This window comes from Meleagris gallopavo, chromosome 1 (assembly GCF_000146605.3).
Source record: "Meleagris gallopavo isolate NT-WF06-2002-E0010 breed Aviagen turkey brand Nicholas breeding stock chromosome 1, Turkey_5.1, whole genome shotgun sequence".
Lineage (NCBI taxonomy): Eukaryota > Metazoa > Chordata > Aves > Galliformes > Phasianidae > Meleagris > Meleagris gallopavo.
The window spans coordinates 135,372,051-135,394,764 of record NC_015011.2 but is presented as its reverse complement, the minus strand read 5'-3'; the positions used below and the strand labels follow the sequence as shown (position 1 = coordinate 135,394,764).

General features: G+C 43.7%; 2 protein-coding genes across 6 annotated transcripts in view; one reads left to right on the top strand and one right to left on the bottom strand.

Moving 5' to 3' along the window:
- CARS2 (cysteinyl-tRNA synthetase 2, mitochondrial) overlaps window positions 1-5,626 on the top strand; it is a 40,601-nt gene extending 34,975 nt beyond the window's left edge. For 4 of the 5 annotated variants that reach the window (XM_019610056.2, XM_019610055.2, XM_031557710.1 and 1 more), the window contains 3 exons: window positions 664-762; window positions 3,669-3,932; window positions 5,468-5,626. In XM_019610056.2, the coding sequence (XP_019465601.1) occupies window positions 664-762; window positions 3,669-3,932; window positions 5,468-5,542 (438 nt within the window). In that variant the 3' untranslated portion in view covers window positions 5,543-5,626. The remainder of the gene's footprint in view (window positions 1-663; window positions 763-3,668; window positions 3,933-5,467) is intronic. The other variant, XM_031557718.1, reaches the window with a different exon arrangement.
- A 460-nt stretch (window positions 5,627-6,086) lies between these two features.
- Window positions 6,087-22,714, bottom strand: part of NAXD (NAD(P)HX dehydratase) — a 48,508-nt gene continuing 31,880 nt past the window's right edge. Inside the window, exons 7-11 of the mRNA XM_003207857.4 lie at window positions 18,900-18,950; window positions 18,715-18,819; window positions 18,237-18,357; window positions 10,481-10,601; window positions 6,087-8,392 (exon numbers count right to left, since the gene is read on the bottom strand). Of these exons, the coding sequence (XP_003207905.2) occupies window positions 8,242-8,392; window positions 10,481-10,601; window positions 18,237-18,357; window positions 18,715-18,819; window positions 18,900-18,950 (549 nt within the window). The 3' untranslated portion in view covers window positions 6,087-8,241. The remainder of the gene's footprint in view (window positions 8,393-10,480; window positions 10,602-18,236; window positions 18,358-18,714; window positions 18,820-18,899; window positions 18,951-22,714) is intronic.

The window sequence follows — 22,714 nt, the reverse complement described above, 5'->3', positions numbered from 1 at the left end:
AAAGCCCAGTATCAGCTACTAATTTGGTTGTTTGTGTCTTTATTCTTTTTCTAGGCAAGCTTTAGCACCTTAAATCTCTTCTCAATCTGTCACTTAATCTTGATTTTTTTTTTTTTTTCTTTAAAACTGAAATAAATGTGGAGGAAATAAATAAAGGCCTCTGTTCTTAAATATACTGCTGGTGCTAGCAGGGTATGGCACAACACCACAAGCAATCTCAGAGCAGTCTTGTTTAGATCAGTAAGACACTCAGTGAAGGTGGTGTGGTTTTTTTTTTTTGGTCATTTATTTTAAGAATGCCCTTGAACCTGTAGTTCTGTCTTCATTTGGTTCTCATGCGTGGAGCCCCTTCCATGCACAGAGTGCAGTTTTCAGGCCTCATTCGCTGTGCACACACAACATGCTGTGGTTTCACGCATCTCTTCCTCAGTGTGCCTGCTGGTAACAGCCCCCCTCCATGCGTGTGCATCTTTCCCCTTGGTTTTATGAGGTGAGGTGGCTGAGGGTGCTTTCAGAGCCGTGTCATTCCCCATCTGGGTGGGTCTCACTGGTAAGGGTGGAACTGTGCCATTAGCAGTGGTTTCCCCTGTGGGCTTGGCTGTCGAGAGCTGAATTCTGTAATGAGTATTGACCAGACAATCTCTTCTGAGTGTTTCTTAACAGGATGTTGGATCTCCCAGGAGCTCGGTTGTATACGGGAGCATTACTTCCTATGTAGAAAGCTTCTTTAATGCCCTCGGGATGTCCTTTGAAGAAAGGCAGGTATGAAACTCCTCTTTGGGATGTGCTGGTGTGTAGTAACAGTGTCAGCGTTATGCTCTGTGGAGCACTTGCTAAAAGCATCAGAGGGAACAGAGCTGTTTATGGCTTCAGTAAACCTTCCTGCATTGCTTGTGGTTTCTGCTGCGGTGTGTTAGGAAAGCATCTGAGCAGGCAGAAAAGGATGAAGCCCTGTGGGAGCCTGTTTCTTCCTGTGGGTGTCCCTGTATGACTTCTGCAGCTGTCGTGTTGTAGTAACGCACACTTGAGGAATGAAATGAGAAAGTTGGCACTTGAAAGCCTTTACATTGGTACCCTTATGTATGTGTTATGTACTTGGCTCTTCCTCCTTTTCTGATAGTTGCATCCAGGACCTTTACCTCACGTATCTCCTAGTACTTGGAAGGGCAGAAAGGAGAGGGAGAACAGCTCATTCCTTCAGACTGAGCTGTCTGTAAGCAAGTGTCACTGGATATGTATTTTCACTGAACTCAAAGCACCTTAATTCTTTCCTTCTTTGTGTGCTGCACTGGTTACTCTGGTATCAGGGTAAGCAGACAGTGTTGGTGTGAGGTCACCAGGTAGAAGAGAGGCTCCCTGAGCTGGCTGCTGCCATGCTGACAAATGAGAGGAGAGGCTGCTGGGAGCAGCACTTGGGTTGGGGTACTTGCATACAGCTTGGGGGTCTGTCCTGCTCTTAAGATGCAATTCATTGCAGCTGGTGAGCCATGTAGTCTAACATAACTCCCTGTACTTCTGCAGTAGTCCCATTTTGTACAGTCATCTGGGTGCAAGCTACCTCTCTCTATGGGTTAGAGAAAGAGCCTGGACAGCCACAGGCAGGTAGGGTGAATGCATTTTTGCACTTACGATGGATTTGACCAGACAGAAGTCTCAGTAGATGTTTCTCTTACACAGCCCTCCTAGTTACTGCTGGGGTTCTGGCCCACGCATGGAAGGCATCATTGCCTGTTTGGAGCTTTTGAGCAAAGAATCATAGAACCACAGAGTATCCTGAGTTGAAAGAACCACAAGGATCTTTGAGTCCAATTCCTGGTTCCACGCAGGCCCACCCAAAAATCCAAGGTGAGGCCTAAGTTCTCCCATGGAGTTCAGTGTTCCAGGAGTAATCATCCTGGGGGACAGACAAGGACCACATTTCCTTAGAAAACTCCATATGGGCCCTTTGAATTGATTGTTACTACAGAAGAAGAAAATTAAGCTCAGCTCTCAGAGCCCATGTGGTGTTTTACATGGCATGTTATACTGATCTGATATTCAGAGCTGTCCTCTATGGGGAGGATCCTGCCTTTGTGCCATGGATCAGTGCTTCCATGAATGTTGGCAGTAGTGCCTGTAGAAGCATGCTGTTCAGCCCCACTCACCATTCATCTTTACTCTCCTTCCCTTCTGCATTCAAGCATTTACTATGCTCTTCTCCCTGCCTTAGGTTCGTGGCTCTTAGATTTATTACTTTCAGTCCCATAAACTACTTCTTCAGAAAGTTTATCAGGAAGAAATTCTTTACTATGAGAGTGGTGAGACACTGGAACAGGCTGCCCAGTGAGGCTGTGGATGCCCTCCCTGGAAGCATTCAAGGCCAGGCTGGAGGGGGCTTTGAGCAACCTGGTCTAGAGGGAGGTGTCCCTGCGTATAGCAGGGGGTTGGAACCAGGTGATCTTAAGGTCCCTTCCAACCCAAATCACTCTATGATTCTATGTTTACTTCTTTTGAAAGTTTGCTGTCTTTCACAACAGTGCAGAGCACTGAACATCTCAAGCTCCAAGCCCTCAAATAGCTCTCTTCTATTCCTCCCCTCCAGTTGTTCCCAGCCTCTGCAGCACCTCCTCCTCATCCCATCCTGCTGCTCTGTGATGACATGCTGTCCCCTCTGGCTTTAATTACTCAGCTGCAGTCCTGCTCCCAGCCAAGTATCACTGCAGCCACCTTGCCCTCCAGCACTGCTGTGCTTTACTAAGAGTAGAAGTAAAATGTAATAAAAAAATGTGACAGCGAAAGAGGGGAGATTTAGATGGGTTATAAGGAAATTTCTTTACAATAAAGGTGTTGAGGCACTGGCACAGGTTGCCCAGAGAGATGGTGGATGCCTCATCATTGGACATTCACAGTCAGGCTGGACCAGCCCCTGAGCACCCTGATTGAGCTGTAGGTGTCCCTGTTCACCGTAGGGAGTAGGGCTGGATGGCCTTTAAGGGTCCCTTGCAACTCAAGTGATTCTATGATTCTTTGATTAAAAAATGCCTCATTTTCCTTGGTTGTATTCCTTGAAGAGGGCTGGGGTTCATACACAGGGTAGGAGGCTGGTGTGTGTGCTCACTCCTGGGGAGCTCATAGCTGTTGGGCTGGGCTTCTGTTGTGCTGAGAGTTGCTGCCAGGCCCTGCTGCTATTCATTTGTCCAATCTCCTGTAAGTGATGCATGCTTTGGGCAGCAAAAATTCCTGTGGTGATGAGTTTTACAGCTGGGTTATGCAGCATGCTACATTCACACGGGTACCCGTGCTCCAACATGCTCTTGAATGTTTGGAAACACATGGAGCTACTTGAAAGTATGACTGTGCCATAACTTTGGGTAGTGAGGTGGTGCCCCATCCCTGGAGGTGCTCAAGGCCAGGTTGAATGGGGCCCAGGGCAGCTGAGCTGGTGGGGGGCAGCCCTGCCCATAGCACAGGGTTGGGGTGGTGGGCTGTAGAAGTCCCTTCCAGCCCAAAGTGTTGGGTGACTCTGTGATTCTTTGCACTTCTGTCCAGTGTGAGGAATGGGCTGCGATGTTTCAGTTACATCACTGTAATGGAAGGCACGCATCCAAGAGAGGTGGCAAGGCTGCTGAATTGTGATTGACTTTGAAATCGTTCTCAGATGTTTTTAAAACGACGTGTTTGGTTCGTAGGTGGCAGTAGGAGGAGGAAATACAGCTCTGCTCTCAAATGTGATGGATGAGCTCGTGAGCTTCCGCACAAAGGTTCGGAACTACGCTCTTGTGCTGCCGGAAGCCACAGAGACTGTGCAAATGGAGGAAGGTGATGTGGGAGCAAAAGGACCAAAAGAAGAACAGAAAGAGAAGAGACAGCAGTTGATGCAGGAGAGAAAACCCCTCCTGGAGGCCTGTGACAGCCTGCGTGGGGACCTGGCTGCCTTTGGAATCCACATCAAGGTAGAAGACAGCTGCTCCCCGTATGAGATGGGCTATGGTTTGTCAGGCAGCATCCGGTTGTGCCCTTTCACAGCTCCCATCACTGTGCCCTCTCCCTGTACAACAGCAGTAGCAGGAGGCAGCTAATGGCCTGTCCTTCTGATCCTCAGCCTTGCGTCCCCGTGCAAGCCGTAGCTCCTTCTGCAGCTGCCAGGGGAGTGTTGTTTTGTCGCTGAAAATCCCATTGTGTTCAGAAATCCTGAAATTGTCCCAGTTCAATACAGCAGAAGGGCTAGGAGTGATATGTGTTGTTTTAAAAGACTGAAAAGGAATGGGAAAGTAAACTGAGGTGACTGGTGGAAATATTGCCTTCCCTCTACCTACACACCCGTATCGAAAGGGTAGGTCCTCACATGAGGGTCTGTTCCTCGGTCTTGAGTTGTTTCCCTGGTTCCTGTACCACTTCTCTCTCCATGGTGCGTTCTGCTTTTAGTCTGTTCCTAATACCAATCTTCTCCTTTTGCGTTACCCTGACTGTGCTCAAGAGAAGTCCCCTCCAGTCATCCTCTGGGTTGCTATCTCCTCCTGGTTTCAAGATGCTGCATTGCTGCTTCAGGGGGTGCTGCAGCTTCCGGCTCTGCGTTCTCACCTCAGCTTTAGCCCTCAGTTCCATCTTGCTTTTTATATGCAGAATCATCCCTGCTTTGCTCAGCAGTTCGCGTTGCTCCTTGCACATGAGCCGTGCTCAGCGTCCTTGCATCGTTTTACCACTGGGCAGATACAAAACAGGATCACGTGAGGGGGTGACCACAGGCATCCCTGTTAATTGCTGAGTGTGAGAGGCGTTGTCAGTGCTGCCCTTAAAAGCTCAGGATCTCAGATGGAAGCCAGCGTGCTGCTAAGCATTGGGCTGAGGGACAGAGCACTGCGGTGCTGAACTGCAGCTGTGAAAGCGGAGGGAGCTGTGGGAAGCTGGAACGTTTGCTTCCCTGTGTGTACACATCTGCCTTCTGCCGAACCTCCGTTCTCTGGTGCTGTTCTGAGACTGCTGGAGCTGCAGCACAAGGGGTTCTTCTCTGTGCTGTGCTGAAACTGACCCAGCACCCCCTGAGGGGTTTGGGCAGGGAGGGCTCGGCTGCTGTAGGCTGTAGTAGCAGCTCAGGGGGTGCTTAGAAGTGAATTGAGTAAAAGTCAGATTTGAAGAAAGGGCAATTTCTTCAACTGATTGAGTTTATGACTTCTGCGTGCTGTCTTTCGTGTCGCTCAGTGCATGTGAGGTTTGTCTGAATTACAGAGCTTCGAGCAACCAGGTGGAAATATCCATCAACCTACTGCTACCAAAGGCGTTCCTGGGGGATGGCATCACCACCTCTGTTCCCCGTTTGATTAATGGCTTTGCTGCACAAGGGTGATGTAGTAAAATAAATAAGGAAATAAATTTGAACCCTCTCAGTACTGCACATAGTACATTATGGGGCACCCAGACCGAGTGTGAGGCAGATACAGACCCTTTGTGATCCCAGCTGCTAGGCCTGACCCACTGCTTGTTCTTGCAGGACAGAAGCACAGCTTCGACGTGGGAAATGGCAGAAGGCGGGCGAGCAGAGCAGCAGGCTGAGGAGAAGAGCTGAGCCTTCAGCGCTGGACTTCTGGTTTAACTGCTGCGTTGTAAATACTGCCACTATCCTAATAAAGTATAAGGTGTAATCTTTTCAGTTTGCTTTTGCAGAGTGTGATTTCAGGGGCTCAGGGTGCGTCTGTCAGTACTGGAAAGAGGGAGGTGGTGCATGCAGTGCACTACTGGTCCCATTACTGAGCCTCTACGGAGCAAGCAGCCAGCACACAGCACAGGGGTGAGTGGGAGGGGTTGTGCCAGCCTCACCCAGGGCTGCAGGGTGGCTCTGTATGGGGCAGCTTGAATCAGCATTCAGTACTGAAACCCAAGGGGCTGTCAGGTGTGGTTTGACGACAGCCATAAAGGCAATTACAGTGCAGGTGAGATCAAATGCCTCTTTGCTTTGGCTGCGTGTGCTTCAAAGATAGGGGTGAGGCCATGTGCTGTGCGTGTGCTGCTGCTGTAACTCTGTGCTGCCATGACCTGGAAGCAGCAGCGGTTTTCACGCAGCCCAGCTTTGGGGGGACAAAGGTGCTCAGAACACAGGGAAATACACAGTATTAAGTTGCTATATTTTTATTTCCTACTGAAAGGAATTGCTACATTTCCAGAATGTTTAAAAATTGTAACAATTATTATTTGAGTACATTGGTGAATAACAAAGTTACAGCTCTTGTGTAGACTTAACCAACATGGCAGGTTGAGGTCTGTACTGATGGAGATACATTGGCTTGGTCTACAAATTCCATTTTGATACCCTGCCACTGATGTTCTAGATACAAAACCTTTTGCTCAGTGTTTTGCAGGAGATCTAGTAGCTGTTTTAAATCAGTTTGCTGATTTTTTTTATTTTTTAAAGGAGTTGGGCTTCTCCAATGAAGAGGGAAAAATCATGGTACCTTGGTTTCCCCCAGCACATTGGGAGGGTAGAAAACTGCTTAAAGTAAACACCAGAAATCCATCTCTTCTGAGTAGACAGGCTCTAAGAAGTCTGTGAACCCTCATAGACCAAAAAGAGCGAACATTTAAAAACCCATTTTACAAAATAGGTAACTGGGTTAAAAAGAAAAACAAAACGCATTGGGGTGAGGTAGTAGTCACAGTGCATACAGAAGTAGTAATGCTAAGGGCCAGAGGGGCAATAGGCAGAGCAGCCAGGTGCTTTCTGTGGGAAGCTATTGCAAGCTATGAGGACACGATCTGCCTCCACTTCAGAGTTGGAAAACAGTGGTTGCAATGAATGTTTAACACCTGTTTTAATACAAGGCACACCACTGTGTGCTTGTTCCTGCGTTTCAATGAGTAAATAAGCGGGAGCTAGAGTGTAGGTTCAGTGGTAGCACCACTTACTGCCAGCTCTCTGAGAGTGCTCAGAATGAACATGCTCCTCTCTCCATGTTGGGTCAATCCTCGCAAGCTTTGACTGAATTTCTAAAAATATGAAAAATGATTGTTATGCAGAATCCCATTCAACTTCCCCTTTATATCCGACACTGAATACCTCAAATCGGAAGGAACCCACAGGGATCATCCAGTCCAACTCCTGGCGCCACACAGGAGGTTTCCAGCATTCAAACCCTATGTCAGAGTGGAGCTGTTCTGCCATTGAGCCAGCCTAACAAACAGGGGCAGACCTGTCTTGGTCATGTCTCTGCATAGCCGCTCCACAAAGAGCTTTGGCCCCTGCCAGCATTTTTCTGTTCCTGTGGCTCACAGTGCACACAGCTGCCTGCCTTAGCTCTGATGTACAGGTACATGCTGTTGTCTGCTGTTAGTTCCTCCAGTTTGTATTCCTGTTGGCTAACAGATACCGACCTACGTATGTAAGTGCTCACGTTCTCAGAGCTCCAGTTCAGCAGCACTTTGAGTTCTACAACACTTTGCCATTACACCCAAGAGCCTGAGCAGGTCGGTTCAGTGGCACTGGGTTCCTACCCTGCGTAGCACCTCTCTGAATGAGAACGTGACACAAGTCATCGTGCCCAGTTCCGGATGACTGAGACCAGCTAAAGGACTAGAAAACAGTTCTTCTCTCAGGTAAGCATAAATGCTGTTTAATACTAATATACCTACAGTATATCCTTACTGTGCAATGGGGGAATCTTCCCAAAGCCGAGACCTTGAAGGAAGGATGTCCGGTCAAAATGAATGCTGCCTCTGGGACTGGGAATGGAAAAGGCAACTAGTTACATTCAACATCTAAAGCAATGCTCATGCATTCCCTTTCCAAGGAGGCTGACTTTCTGCTTCTTAAAGTGACTATACTACATGGCAAAACATGAAGTGCAATCGTTAGATTCTAGACAGAGGGTCTAAGGATGAACTCAGGACAACCGTGGTGCAATCTAAGAAATTCGGTTGAGCTGGTGGAAGAATTTTATTCTTACCTAAGTCTCAAGTGCATTGTTTTGCTGTTCATATTTCAGTTATTGCTCAATAACTATCAAAAAGAACAGAGGAATACTTTCAGCTTAGTTTTATTATATTATAACAGATCTGCAACTACAGCTTATTTCAGCCAAAACATTTCTGTATTCCAAACTCTTAAAAAATATCTACATTAATCATATTTTTCTATTCTTAAAAATAAAAAAAAAATCTACCTAGCATACCGATGCTGCTACAGCACTTGAAGGGTGCATTACTTAAATTCTACTGTAAATGCAATGATTCTTGCAGTCGTCGGTCTTCCTTCTCTTCTCAGCTGCTCTGACTTCAGGTTTCAAAAAGTTTGCTAAAAGCTGTTCCAACTTCTGAAACCATGTCAGAGGCTGTCATTGAACGTCCGAATTTTTGGAAGGCCTGGTTGTTGCACTGCCTCGTCAGAGAGCAAGCTCCAAATGCAGCCACGAGGAAGGGATTTTGACTAAAAGGAAAAAAATAAAATTATAAACCATAGCTGAACGTTCTGCTTCTAAACAAGTCTTGTGTAAGACTGATCCAGCCAGTGCAAATAACCCTATAATGGACCAGGGAGCTCCTCAGTGATGGAGTTGGAGCACACCAAGCCCTTACGCAGCCACACTGGTGTAAAAAAGTGCTTAAAAATGGGATGGCAACCCAGCCCTCACCTTAGCTGGCCCCTAAAAAATACCATACTTTTATTTCTCGCCCTTGGGTGTAACACTGGAGTTCCTTTCCCCATAAGCAACAGAGGGGACTCTGCTCTCAAAGGCAGTGTTGGGGTCATGGACAACCAGGTGGCAGTCAGTGAGAAGATGTATGAACACCTCATGAACTGCACAGAAGGTCATTACGTATCGTTAAATCAGCTTAACAAGAGCACTGTAACACCTGAAAGCCACAACAGAAACTCTCTTGAAGCTCCCTACGTTGATAAACTACCTAACAGTGTATCTGTGCCTAGCATGAACGCTAGCACTGATCGTCCCCCAAAGAAGGCAGCATAGATATGAGGCCCAACAGCCTGCACACACTTCTTATGTTCCCTAGCACCAGGTTCATGCCTATGGTATTGCAAAGCCATCACCTCAGCATCCTGCTTGCTTACTAGAAGAACCCTGTGTGCTGTACCAGAGCGTCTGCAGAACATGTGCTGGGTATCCAGTGTACGCCACGCACACAAATGAACTCGCCCTTTTCATTATGTAAAATCAAGTTACTCTTTTACTGACAGCTGCAACTTCAGCTACACCAACAACCCTGGTTTCATTTTCCATTCTGGATATGTTACGATTTATGTGATGGAAACGAGGAGATGATGATATTTAGCACACTAACTAGAGAAAGATGAAAAGTGGAGCAGGGATCTGGCATTTGCTGCAGTCAGCCACACTCAGTGGGGCACCCAGCAAGGCAGAATTCAGCCTTAAGCTTCAAAACTGTGCTCAGCCCTGGATACCCTCTCTCCAAATATCCAAGACTGAAAAAAATACAGAAAGAATTGGAAAGAAACCTAGCAAATGAGAGAGACTGCCGTGTGAGGAAATGCTGAAAATACAATCTTTGGAAGAAACAATAAGATGGTAATACCAACATTTGCTCAGCAAATTAAATGAAACACTCCACATCTTTTTCTCATGCAAACTACCATTTCATATACTACCAAAGGGTATATTACTGCTACTGCTACAACACTAGATGGGATGTACAATCACATTAACGACATATTTGAGAAGTACTTGGGGAAATCTTTTTGCTTAGTGGATTAACAAACATAATAAATTATTGAAAATAAGGATGAACTAAATGTATTTTTTTTTAAATGAGTATTTAGACTAAGAAAAAGCCTGATGCTTCATTACTTCAGACTGCAGTCTACATTCTATATAGCTCACTACATTCTGGGAAGAAGCACTGTTGTTCTCTAACAACTGCTTGTCATCCTTTACATTTCACTTAAAGCAGCTTCTTTCACAGACCACAAAACTCTACAGAGCAAGCAGTCAGCTGGGAATTGATGTAACTCAGCAGAAGAGCCAGCAGCCAGCTGCAGGTGAATGTCTGCTTTATGTATGAGCAAACAGGGCAGCTGCTTGGCCTTAAAACTGTCACCCTCTTGGAACCTGTATTTTGAGTTTCAACCCACCTGCTCCTCTATATTACTTAGGTGAATGCAAGGTAATTCACCAAGTTACAAAAGCAAAACTGCACCAAGCTTGGCTCTGAGTTACACAGGTGTTACTGAGAGTGACCACCACCTGCTTACCCTTCACACTTCCTGCTTACATTCAGCTGTTTTGGAAACACACACTCCATACATAAGTGTCTGTGGGAACTGAGCCAAGATCACACTCTTCTTCTGCCTCAAACTTGGGAAGCGTTTGTCTTGTGATGCACCTTACCTCCAGAGCACACTTGCAAAACTGCATGGATCCTTCAGTCCCAGTGTCTCCTCCAATTTTATCTGGACATGTCTAGAGCAGGACTACAGCAGTCGCCACAGGGGAACACAGACTCACAGCAATTAAGAAATTATTAATAATATCCGTACCCGTTTGTTTTTTCTGCTCCAGCCAGAAATGCCCAGTGTGCTAAGACTCCAAGGGAACCAGAAAGGAGGTCTCCTTGTCCTCCACATCTCCGGCTGCTTCCTTCGTGACTGCATACAAGCACTGTGAACGAGCAAACCAAAACCAGTCAGGTGCATTTCTTCTTCTAGACACCGTGATATTGCTGCAGCTGTGGGAGTGAAGCTCTGAGGGAACTCACAGGCAGCAGCATATGCTGAAATACGCTATTTGTTAACAACAACAAAATTAAATTGTGTTAAATATTAAAAAAAAAAAACAACAACACTCTTTCCAGTTACTTTTTAATCCTTTGTAGGTAACGTGGCACAACGCATGGACCTTGCTGTTTCCATTCCACTCAGCCTGCAGAGAACGCTGCCGCCCAGCAGTTCAGTGCTTCATGTTTCCATACACCACCAATGCTGCCTTATATGCACACACACCCCACAGAGGCCCAGATCTCCCCATTGCATGAGTGCAACTCTGCAGAGCCTCAGCACTTCAGGGTTTACACCAATAAACCAAGGTGTTTTACAAGGAGCAAGTGCAAAACGGAACTCAATTCTGAAGCCGCCTGTGCACATCAGAAAGCAAGTTTACTGTAAACAGCCTTTTCTTTAGCCTTTGTAGAAATCAAAGGCAAAAAGAGATCTCTGCCAGTCAGCAGTGTCCTGAGAGTCCACGCATGTCTCTGTCAGCAGTGTCGCTGTGGGTAGGCTCTGTCACATAGCAGCTGCTGCCTTTCTGGTTTTGATACACCAAGGTCCTTGGTCAAACTGATCTCTGTGGAGCTTTAACTATGAGGGACATGCAGATGGTTTCACAGATTGTAAGACCCTTGCTCTCCACTCTCAGCAAGTCCAAAAGTAGGAAGCCAGTTATTAGCATACTCCTGGGCAAGCAAGGCACACAAGGCAGCACGAAGCAAGGCACTGCTTGTGCCAACAGCTTTTCCCTTGGGATTCTCCAAGGTGTGTGACAGAGCAGCTCAGTAGTTTTAAAGGGATTACCATTCGTATTTTTTAGAGTAACCGTGTTCTTTCAGATAATGGGAAAAATCTGTGCACAAATCGAAGGCCTTGCAGGTAAGCCTTAAATAACAAGATTAAAAAAAACCTACTTAACACAAGCAAACCCTTTCCAGTTCATTTGCATAGTTCATTTCTTTGTTACTCAGTGCAGCAGAGAATTGTACGTCGCTTCCACTGCCTCCCAACTCTTCCAGCAGTAATTGCTGGGCTCACAAGGCTGGGCAGCTGTGCGTTTTTGCTGCCACTGGGAGGGCAAAGATTCATTAGTCACCACCAACACGGCAGACAGCACTTAATTTTCCCAATTGCTCTTCTCCCTCCCTTCCCCCAGCCCCAAATTAAGATTCCGGAGGTGTTTCTCAGTGAGCAGTAGTTAATGTCAAATTTCACAAGTGCAATACTCTTCTGAGGGTGGTATTTGAAAAACGTATGCCCTCTTAGGTGGATTTTTTTTTTTTTAAATACAGTGCTTTGGAGAAATTACCTCTAATTCTGTTACTTTGAAGATGGTATCTCACAGGATTTTCACTTTGAGGTCTTGAACTCCTGGCAGGAGGCAGGATGGAAATCCTCTGTTCAAAAGCTTTGAGGCCTTCTGACTGACAGCTGAGCACAAGCCCCTGCTTATTAGCTGTATGTCACCATCTGCCACTATTCTGCAGCCCCACAACCTTACAGTCAGTTTTGAGCTGTGCAGGGAAGTAAGATCTCCTCAAACTAGGCCAATTATAATACCCCACTAGAAAAAAAAAACGTGCTCTTTTGTTTGCAAGTCTCAAATATGTGCAGAGTACCTCACAGGCAGCAACAAAGGCAGACCTTTGTACTCTGCACAGAGATGGTGGAAAACAAATCCAAGCAATAGCTTCAAAGAAGCAGAATTACAGGAAATTCACTGAATGAGGGGGAAAGGTATAACGCCCGGCCAGTTCTCGCACAGAGGCTCCATTCCTCAAAGAACATCTCTAAATAAAAGGATGACGAACATTACAACAGGCAGTGTGAAAAGGAATGAAAAGCTCCTCCGAACAACAGTCGCTGTTGAGAGCTTTTAAAACAAAAGAAGGAATCCCACAGCAGCGTTGCGACAGCCTGGCGTGCTGCCCAACCCGCACAGGACAAAGTCTCCCAGATGCTTTTCCCAACCTTCTCCTACGACAATAAGAACACGCTGCTGCCTTCCCCACCCCTGCCAAGCCAACACCCCGACTGAACGTGCCCCACTGCCTGCACGGAGCAGCTCTTCAGCCACCACGCGGGTGCCCTCCTGACACCGCCGCCCCGAGCGGTGCCAACTGGTGGTGATACTACCTGAGCTCTGTTAGATCACAGCATCAAGGAGTGGTGTGGGTTGGAAGGGAGCTTTAAGATCACCTAGTTCCAACCCTGCTGCTGTAGGCAGGGACACCTCTCACTAGACGAGGCTGCTCAAAGCCCCATCCAGCCTGGATGGACACGAGTGGACGAGGTAAACAGAGAAACAAGACCTTCAGAGGCAAAAACAGGCAGCTGATTCCAGCTGGATCGAGGTGCCCCGCTCTGTTTTTTAACAGTTCCTGGCAACCAGATCTGATGTCACTATTTCACAGGGTGATGAACTGAAAAACTAACTCACTATAATTAATGGCAGACTTGTAATGAAAACCAATTTATGCCAGGCAACCTTCCGAAAAAAAAAAAATAATCCTATGGAGCACACAGACTTGTAGTAAGCAGCTGAAGTAAAAATGCTGTAACTGAAAAAATCGCTGAATGAAATAAGGCAAGAAAGATCTACTAAGGTCAGAACAACCACTGCCCTGTTACAACAATTTCAACACCATTTCAGCAATTAAACAGCACGTAAACATTGCCAGAGCTGTATGCAGCAAATACAACACCCTGGCACACAGAGTCACACACAGGTTTCTTGCTTACAGAAGTCCATTAAAACAATCTGTAACAACAGGAAGAAGAAATGAAGGCTGTCACACTGCCAGAATATTGGAAAGTAGGAATTCACAAGCTTTACATACTCAACAATTCAATATTGAGCCCCACATTTCCTGGATAACTATGGGCAAGTTTTTTAGTGGCTCTCTGCCCAACATATCAGGCCATAGAATAAGTTACCATCAGTCCCTTCTCAGCATGCCTTAAAGATAAGATAAACATTAGCATTTGGGGAAGCATTCAGACCATGACCTCACGCTACCCTTTATCTCTACCAGCAAGCGTTGAGCCAGAGGAACTCACAGCCCAAACTGCACAGACAGGTCAAAACCCAAAAGCATGACACATTTATTGCTATTCTATGTTTAATTCAAAACACAACAATGAACAAACAAACAAACAAACAGTCTGTGATGTAAATGAAAATAGCTGTCATGACAGTTTAAAAAAAAAACAACTAGAACTTAGCAGCTTTGCTGATATCAAGCACTGGGAGCTGACTAGGAAGCACGAATTTTGATAGAGCTATCTATAAACAGGCAGCTTCTAATTCCCTCCAGGGATGGGGCACCCACAGCATCTCCACAATGCCAGCACCTCACCACCCTCTGAGCAAAATATTTCTTCCTATCAGCTAAACTAAAACTCCCTTCTTCTAGTTCAAAGCCATTCCTCCTTATCCTATCACTATCAGACCATGCAAAAGTTGGTCCCCCCCCCTCCTGCTTGTAAGCTCCCTTAAACCCCTCAACTGATGTGGAAAAATGTAAGTTGGCTTTTATATAAAGGGTGCTTATACTTTTATATTCACTAATCACGCTTCTAAAACTTAGCTAGGTCCTTGAGTGTGAGATATTAGGTAATACAGGTAATGTAAGTTAAAAGAAAACAAATTTTGTATTTCTTTCCTTGGATGGGTGCAGGAGCCAGGGGATGGATGCTGTAATAGACGAGTAATGACAGGGAGACAACAGGCTGAGCTGTGCATGTAGTTGACAACAGAGTGGGACCGTGGATGGTAACCAAAAGCTCTGTTTTGCCTGGACTGCAGAAGCAGGAGTGGAGTTGAAGGCAGTGCCTTTCAGTTACAATCTAGGCAGAATCTACAGGACAGCTGGATACCATAACAGCTTTTAGCTAAGCAAGCCAGAGACTGACAGGCACCAAATAGCTTCTTTTCTAGCCATGTATGGAATAAATAGCAGAAACTCTTAAGTACTTTTTGGGGATTCGGGGCAAGAGATGTTTTTTACCCCGTATCAGTAAACCTTACTCCCTTTCACATGCTCTGCTCTTCTTGTCCATGCAGTTGGGCAACAGGAGAGAAATGTTTTGTTACTGGCTCCAGGTAGGAGAAGACAAGAAGCAGCAACTGGCTGGTTACCATGAGTTCTGCTTTGGGAAAGGAGGAGAGCACAAACACAGGTGCTGGCAAAAGTATAGGACAAACTCAGCATTAAATCAAAATGAAACAAAAACTAAAAACCCCAAACAATCAGCAAAATAAACTCTCTACTTCAAGGACCCAGCCAAATTTTAAACTTGCTAGGAACTAAGATGGGTATAACCACACTTTATTATTGACCAGTTCTCCAGTGAATAATAAAAAGAAAGCCTTAGAGAGCTGTGCCATAGTGAATAAAAGCTGACTTACCTTTTCCCCATAGGCTGAGTACTCATTCCTACCCTGGTCAGTGATGGCACTGATATCACCTACTAAGAGCATGGTGAAGCTCATCTTTGTAGAGCAGGGAATCAACAAGTGTAGACCAAGCTATAACGTGAAATTGCAAAAGGAAAGAGAAAAAGAGTATATAAAACTTAATTTAAAATCTTGCCAATTACGTTTACAGGGCAGTTGGCAGCTCATAACTGAAACTGAGACATTTTAGGAGAGCCTCATTTGTAGTGGAGGATCGTTACTGATTTCACAGAGGCCACGTATGTGATTCAGTTCTGATTTTAAGGCTTCAAAGAACCACTTGAATCATCTGATGGGATTTGTATAAAACAACCTTAAAGGTGTCCTGACATTTTACAGTTTGGGAATCTATCAGCATTCTTGGTATGTTATTCTCATAGCTAATTTCTTTGACTCTTAATAAAATCTGCCTTACTCGTGATGTGAGTTTGTTTAAACTTCAGCTTCCAATCAGAGCTTATTGTGCTGGTTTGTTCTGATTACAGTTATCTGCTAACAGCAACCCCTCACCAACAACGCCTGTACTTCCAGCCCACTATCAAAGCACTTTATGACACAAGTAAATTGTCAAATGTATTTCCTACAGGCACATGAATAAAAAGTACACTGAAAAAAACCCACTACAATCAGACCTAAGCTAAAAAGTATTCATCAAGCCATTGTTTTCCCTGCTGCAAAGCCCTGTATTCTCAAAAAGCTTTCTTTCCACACCAGCCAAGCACTGCACACCACACTACTTACCTACATGGCTAAGTTTGCAATTTCTACTTTTTCTGGAGAGCAGTGACACTTAACTCTTCAGAAAGTATGCATGCATTATCTGCTCAAAGGAGAACATTTAAAAGTGATGCTAGACGTCAGTATTGCTGCGCTAGGCACAGGAGCTCAAGCAGGAAAGGCCTAAAAACAGATAAGGCTAAAGCATGATAGACAGATGATGATATGAAAAATAAAAGGCAAAAGGAGAACACAGATGTTTTCATAATATTTGGTTGTGCTCAGGGGACACTGCCTGATCCAGTGATCTGCATTTCCCCCACGCTGGAAACATCAAGTATGTTGCCTCAGCTGAAAAATAACGACATCGGATCAAAAGGACAGACAGATGAAAAAAGCAGTAAGTTAAGAATGAAAAACCTGGGAGAGAATTGAAGGTCAGCGACACAACAGCATGCTCTGTGCTGCATTGGAGGAGCCCTTCAGAAGTTGACCAACGGTGTTTCTCAGACCCAGAGAACGTTATTGTTAAAAGGAAGCTGAAGCCTTTTCTGCAAAATTCTCAGGAGCTCTTTACCAGCAACACAAAACCTAAACACAGTGTTTGTAGTAGACACTATAATCTGTATTAAACTTGACAACTGCTTTCTCTTGGCTCAGTAATGCTACCTGTAATGTCTGCAATTCAGGAGAGAGAAAGCCATCAATCATATAACCAATGTAAGAACAGGAACACGGCCTATAGCTATATCAACAATTGCTACAAAGGCACAGAGTTGTTTTTATTTCCAATTAAAAAGCTGCTTTGCTAAGAGAAATAAAATCAGAATGTTAGACAAAGGAAAAGGCGGGAGGAAAAATAACAGTGAAAGCCCCAAAAACACATGAGGAAGACACCAGATTTGTGCCATCCTGACCATTCAAAATTGAAATTGCAGACTTTTAGTTGCTTCCTCCCTTGTTTGAACCTTGCACGACAAGAGACAACAGATACTGAGTGTCTCCTCTCTCCAGCAAGCACTGAGAACATACTTCTCTCGAGAAGAGCAACTCAAAAGAACAGAGATACACGAGGCAATGTGCTCAGTCAAAAGTGTCACCCAGTTTTCCCAACATTCCTCACAAAAGCAACAAGCCTGCACAAAAATAACATGGTTGACAGAAAAACCACAGGAAGAAGATTTGCTACAGTCCTCTAAAGGCCTCTAACTGACGTAAACTGGAGCCATGGTATTTCTTCCTCTGGCATGGATCATTCTCCCTTAAGGATGGACTGATAGTCCAAGGTTGCAAATCAAGCCTGCCGTTGGTACAAATATGACAGCAGATCTTATGTAAGGCAATTTGGGTGCTGCATGACCCAAAGTCCTTCACCACGCAGCCGTAACTGCACCGTTTCCAATCTCAGCTTGCTTCAGTCTGCTACAGTAGCTGTACTAATGGAGCTACGTGGAAAGTGGCTCTGCACAAACCAACTGTGGTACTACACGTGTTTTTCTGTTATAAAAGACTCCCATTGCTCCTAACAATAAAAAAAGATATGCAAAAAGATTCTGAAAACATCAGTACTTATCAGAGTTCAGCATTTCAAGTAATTAGGGGCAGGGCTGCTGCTTGTTATGTATGTGAAATAATGCCATGGAGTCAAAATGGGATGAAGACACTCATGAATTCATTTTATACTTATCACAGCAAACAATCTTAACACAAGACAAGCAGCTAATTTTGTTAAGTATACTTAAACTATATTAGTAAGTGACAGTTTTAAAAAGTTGTAATGATGATCTAGAGCTAAATTAAAGTTGTCAGGGCTAATACATAAATCATATAGGTACATGCTAATCTACAACCCCACGGAGGACAATAACAAGCAACTAAGCAGTCCATGAACCTCAAGACATCTTCTTTTCAGACACATCAATACATGGTGTAAAAATAGCATTATTCTGCATGGATTTAGCAGTGACACCTGCACTTAGACCATCTCAGTGAAGGACTTTTAAACAGCTTACAAAAATAGTGAATGGGGGGGTTGAAACTTGGTGATCCTTGGGGTCCTTTCCAACCCAAGCCATTCTGATTCTGTGAATGAGTTTCTTAATACGCATTTAATATTAGACATTGGTTACAGCCATTTACATTCAAAATAAAATCAGCAACTTTTTTTCAGCAAGAAAATTGCCCTTTTTTAAAATACCAACTTACATAAGGCACCTAAAGGTGATCTGCAAAGACAGCCTTTCCTCCCCCTTCTCAATTGTCAGAATACAGCCAACCAGTTAGTATACAGTCAGCCACTGGACTTCAACTGAAAACAAACAAATCACATTGCTAAGAGCAAAAGATTTCACTTACCTTTCTCTCCATCTGAAATAAGATCTCGTTCTCCCTTTTGAACAACTGTCAAATTCCCCAAGGCTTGGCTGAGTCTTAAAACACATCCATGATGATCACTACTGTCTACGGGGTCTCTAAGCTATAACACAAGAATTCCACACACAGTACGTATTTTATTACTAGAACAAAACATTCTAACACATGCTACTGTAGCATGTGGGGGGAAAAGAAAAAGCATCATCATCAGTCTTTCCAGGTATTTTTACTCTATACCCATTGCAGTGCCAGAAATACCTAAGAAAGGGTCTTCTGTAAAGGAGAGCTCTATTTAAGAATATGTATTGCTGAAGCAATTATGCCTCAGAATGAAAACCCAGACAATGCTTCTCTTGCATATAAGAGGCATCACGTGATGTTTAGCCCAGTAATAGGGCATTTAAAGCCTACGAGACTAAACTTGTGTGTACTTAAGTATCAAAAAAGGGAAACAGCTCACCATGGCCTCATATAGTCTGCTAAACTCCATATAGTTTGGAGTAAGAATAGCTCGCTGGTACCCTTGAATAAGAGAAGGCTGCTGGGAAATTATCCACAGTCCATCCTGCAAGAAACAGGAAGAAAAACATTTTCTGAATACATTCTTAAATGTCAAGCCACTGAATCAATCAAAAATATACTTACGGCGTCGATAATGATAGGAATTCCTTTCAGTTTTGATTTTTCTATAATAGCCTGCAAAGAAAAATGCAGATAACTTTAAGGCACTTGCATTTTCTTCCTGTCTAAAAGGTAGGTGCTATACTGTAAGTCTGGCCACATAACATGCTTTTTCACAGTAAAATAAATTCTATTACGTTCTTTAAAGTAAAAGATGACATTTTCATATCCATTGGTAATTTTACAGTGGCATCATTCCCTCCCTAGTTCAAGCAGTGACAAGAAGGCTCCTACATACAATTGACACAGTGGTATTGATAAGCAAAGAAGAAAACAATGCCTAACTCATTCCTCTGATGTAGGAGACTCACGATGCCAACTTAAGTCACATATAGGAAATGTACATCTCCAAGTAACAAAGAAGAGAAAAATCCAAAGAAGTAATGTTAATTAATTAATTCCCAGGGTACTACATGTACCTCTGTTCCTACAGTCAAAATAAACACAGCCCACAATGGTTCCTGTAGATTACTGATGACGGAATGCACATATCCACATTCACTCCTACACGATTCTAATTTTTCCAGTTGCAGTAGCAATGTTTCCCTTCTGTTTTTAAATAGATGACCAGAACATAGCAGTGTGTTTCAAGCCAACATTACTTTTGCTCATTTGGGCACTGTTTTCATGTAAGCGTGAGACTGAAACACGACCCACTGCAACAAGCCTGAGGGCTTCTCTCAGTACACAGCTGCAGCTACATTAGGAGCCACTACAGATTATCAACCTCGCCATTACATGTACACACTTGCACAGTTCTCAGCTTGGGCTGCGTTTCACAGTCTACCAGGTGTAATCCCCACCTGGGAAGCCACAGGTCCTCTTTTATATTCAGCTGCTTATGTAACTCTGAATAGCAAATTTCATACAGCTCATACCATTCGGCTACTATAAAAATATTCAAATTTACAAATAAGCATATTCAGCAGCTGTGTGAGGAACATACTGAACACTAGGTAGCCTCTCTTTGAAAGATTTAAAAAAACCTATGAGATAAAAGAATCATGGAACGGCCTGGGCTGAAAAGGACCACAATGATCATCTAGTTTCAACCCCCCTGCCATGTGCAGAGTCTCCAACCACCAGACCAGGCTGCCCAGAGCCACATCCAGCCTGGCCTTGAATGCCTCCAGGGATGGGGCATCCACAACCTCCTTGGGCATTCAAGGTCAGGCTGGATTGGACTTTGAGCAACCTGGTCTAGTGGGTGGTGTCTCTGCCTATAGCAGGGGGCTGGAACTAGGTGATCTTTAAGATCTCTTCCAACCTAAACCATTCTATGATTCTATAATTCTTTATTCATTAAAATTATGTGCACACAGATGCGTACATTTCCATCACAGAAACTGTACTGCTTGGTGCCTGCTGTTTTAACTTAATTTAAATTACATTTGATTTGACTCAGTGGTTACAATAAGACAGTGCTGCAGATCTAGCACCCAGGTTCGTATTTTCTTCTGTATAAATGAATGTTACACATCCAGAAGTCCAATTACCTTTGAACTGTGCTAGGCTCTTCTTAGTAGATATCATATAGCACTGAACTCCAAGAAATTAACAAGATAATATGTAAGAAGAAACATCCCCCAGAATTTTTGATGATATGAATACCATTCACTGCAACCTCGTTTTATAATCAGTTTTAATTAGAAATAATATTTTTTGTTCATTAGCAGCTTCCTCAAATTCCTTCAGTACACTTAAAATGATTAGTGCCCCACTTCTAATTAAGATGAATCCTCAATTTATTCTGGTTTCAGTACACCAATCTATCATGGCACTTCTTTTTCGAGGACAGAATAAATATTCCTTGTAACCAAGTCTGATGCAAGACATCACACCTCAGAAGTCAATATCTTTCCAAACAATTTTTTAACTTTATTTTAATCAATCCAGTGAATTAATTTTGCCAAAGTGTTTTCTGTTTCTGAAACAATTAAGGTTTGGCTGTTGCTGTTAGTGTCTGGTCCCCCAGCTACTAGCTAGAATTTCTCTTTACACATACATACAACAACAGGTTAAATCAATGAATTCTCAAGGTCCACTGTTCACCTCAAGAATTTATGCTTAAGGGAAAAAAAAGGTGGAATTTACAAGCACAGGAGGTACGGGTAAATAGTTTCTGGAAGGCTAGGTCACTGGCACACCCCCAGAGAAATAAGACATTTCTTTCTAATAACATTTTGAACTCCCACTTCTCTAACACGCTCTCCACAATCTAAGTGAGGCATTTGACCTCTGCTCTGAAGAAAAATTCCATCTTGTTAAGTAAAATCTACTGGCCAAACAACTTTTGTTGTGTACTGAGTCTCTGAGGTATCAATTTCTAATCTAACATTGAAACGATCTTTGTTTTCTCTTTCTACCTTTATAAAACAGTAAGGGGATACAAAGTCCATTCCCTTATTTAGAAAGCTTTTTTTAATTCAAAAAATAAAATAAATCCAAAAGTAATTATTTTCCTTTCTTCCTGTTCCATAAATCCAGACAGAAGCTGTCTGTTGACAGACACGGAACCTCACAGAGGAAGTTGTGGGGAGAAAAGGGATAATGTGGTAACCATAAAAATCAGAAATAAGAGAGCCCTCACAACATAATCACCTCCTGAAGGGCACAATATTCATTGGAGAACCTCTGCCTCTTATCGATTGCGGACAGGATTCATCTCACCTGCTGCCATTTAAAGGTCAAAAGGCTCAGAACAGGAGTGCATCTGGCTTAGGCACTGCATTTAGGGTGGCATGGATCACCTGCAGATGTATCTGTCCCTCCTCAGTTCTCATAGAGAGAGCAGAGAAAACTTAACTACTGTATTTTCAGGAATCAAGAATTAGGTGAGATGAACCCCCACCCCTCCTTTTAAACACTCTACTACTGCAAATACAGCATACAAGAGTTGCTTACAGCAACAATGGCTACATCCTCTATAGGGAATGTTTTATTTCTGGAAGCAGAAAAATGGATTTTCATCTGAAAATGCACCTCCATGTTCAGCATGAGCTTTCCTGTGTATTTAGAAGAACCTTCATTGTGATTGTATAATAAATACAGCTCAGGATAACTTCACTTTCACACCAAAATCTATTTAATGTTGTCTAGTAGGACTCCTCCTACGAGCAAGAACTAGCTGCTCACTACTGTCCCAAGAAATAATCACACGGGAAAGGACTTAGAATATTGCTAATTAAAACAACTAAGAAATTTTGCTAATAAAACACCCAAATTCCAAAGTTAAGGTAGGTTTGCACACAATTAAACGCCAGCACATACAGTTATCAATGATGAAACTAAACATTGCCTTTTGAAATGACCCGAGATTCACACACCCCCTGAAGGTGCTGTAAGGGACAACCTTCCACAAGGTTATCATTTGCTAGTGGCCAGAAATACCTGACATTTAGGAATGCCCAAAATAGTGTCCTTTGGTGAGTACAATTTTTAGTGGAGGTCCTAAAAGGAAGGGAACCAGAGAGGATAAAATTAACCTGAATTTACTCCCACTCTACTCCTGAAACACACAATTCCCTGAAAAATCTTTCTCCTATGACTGGCCATCTGGGACCTGTATGCCACCAACCTACTCAGTAAGAACTGAGAAACAAGCTGTGTCACAGTAGGAGCCAGTGCTCTGTCTGGATAAAGGTAACCCTTCACTGTAATTGGGAAAATTTACAGAGTAAGGGCAAAGAATCTCCATGTTTATTCCCTGAAATGCAACACATTAATTTCAATAGAAATCTCTATTTTCTGTTCCAGCTTTCAAATGGCAATTATAAAAT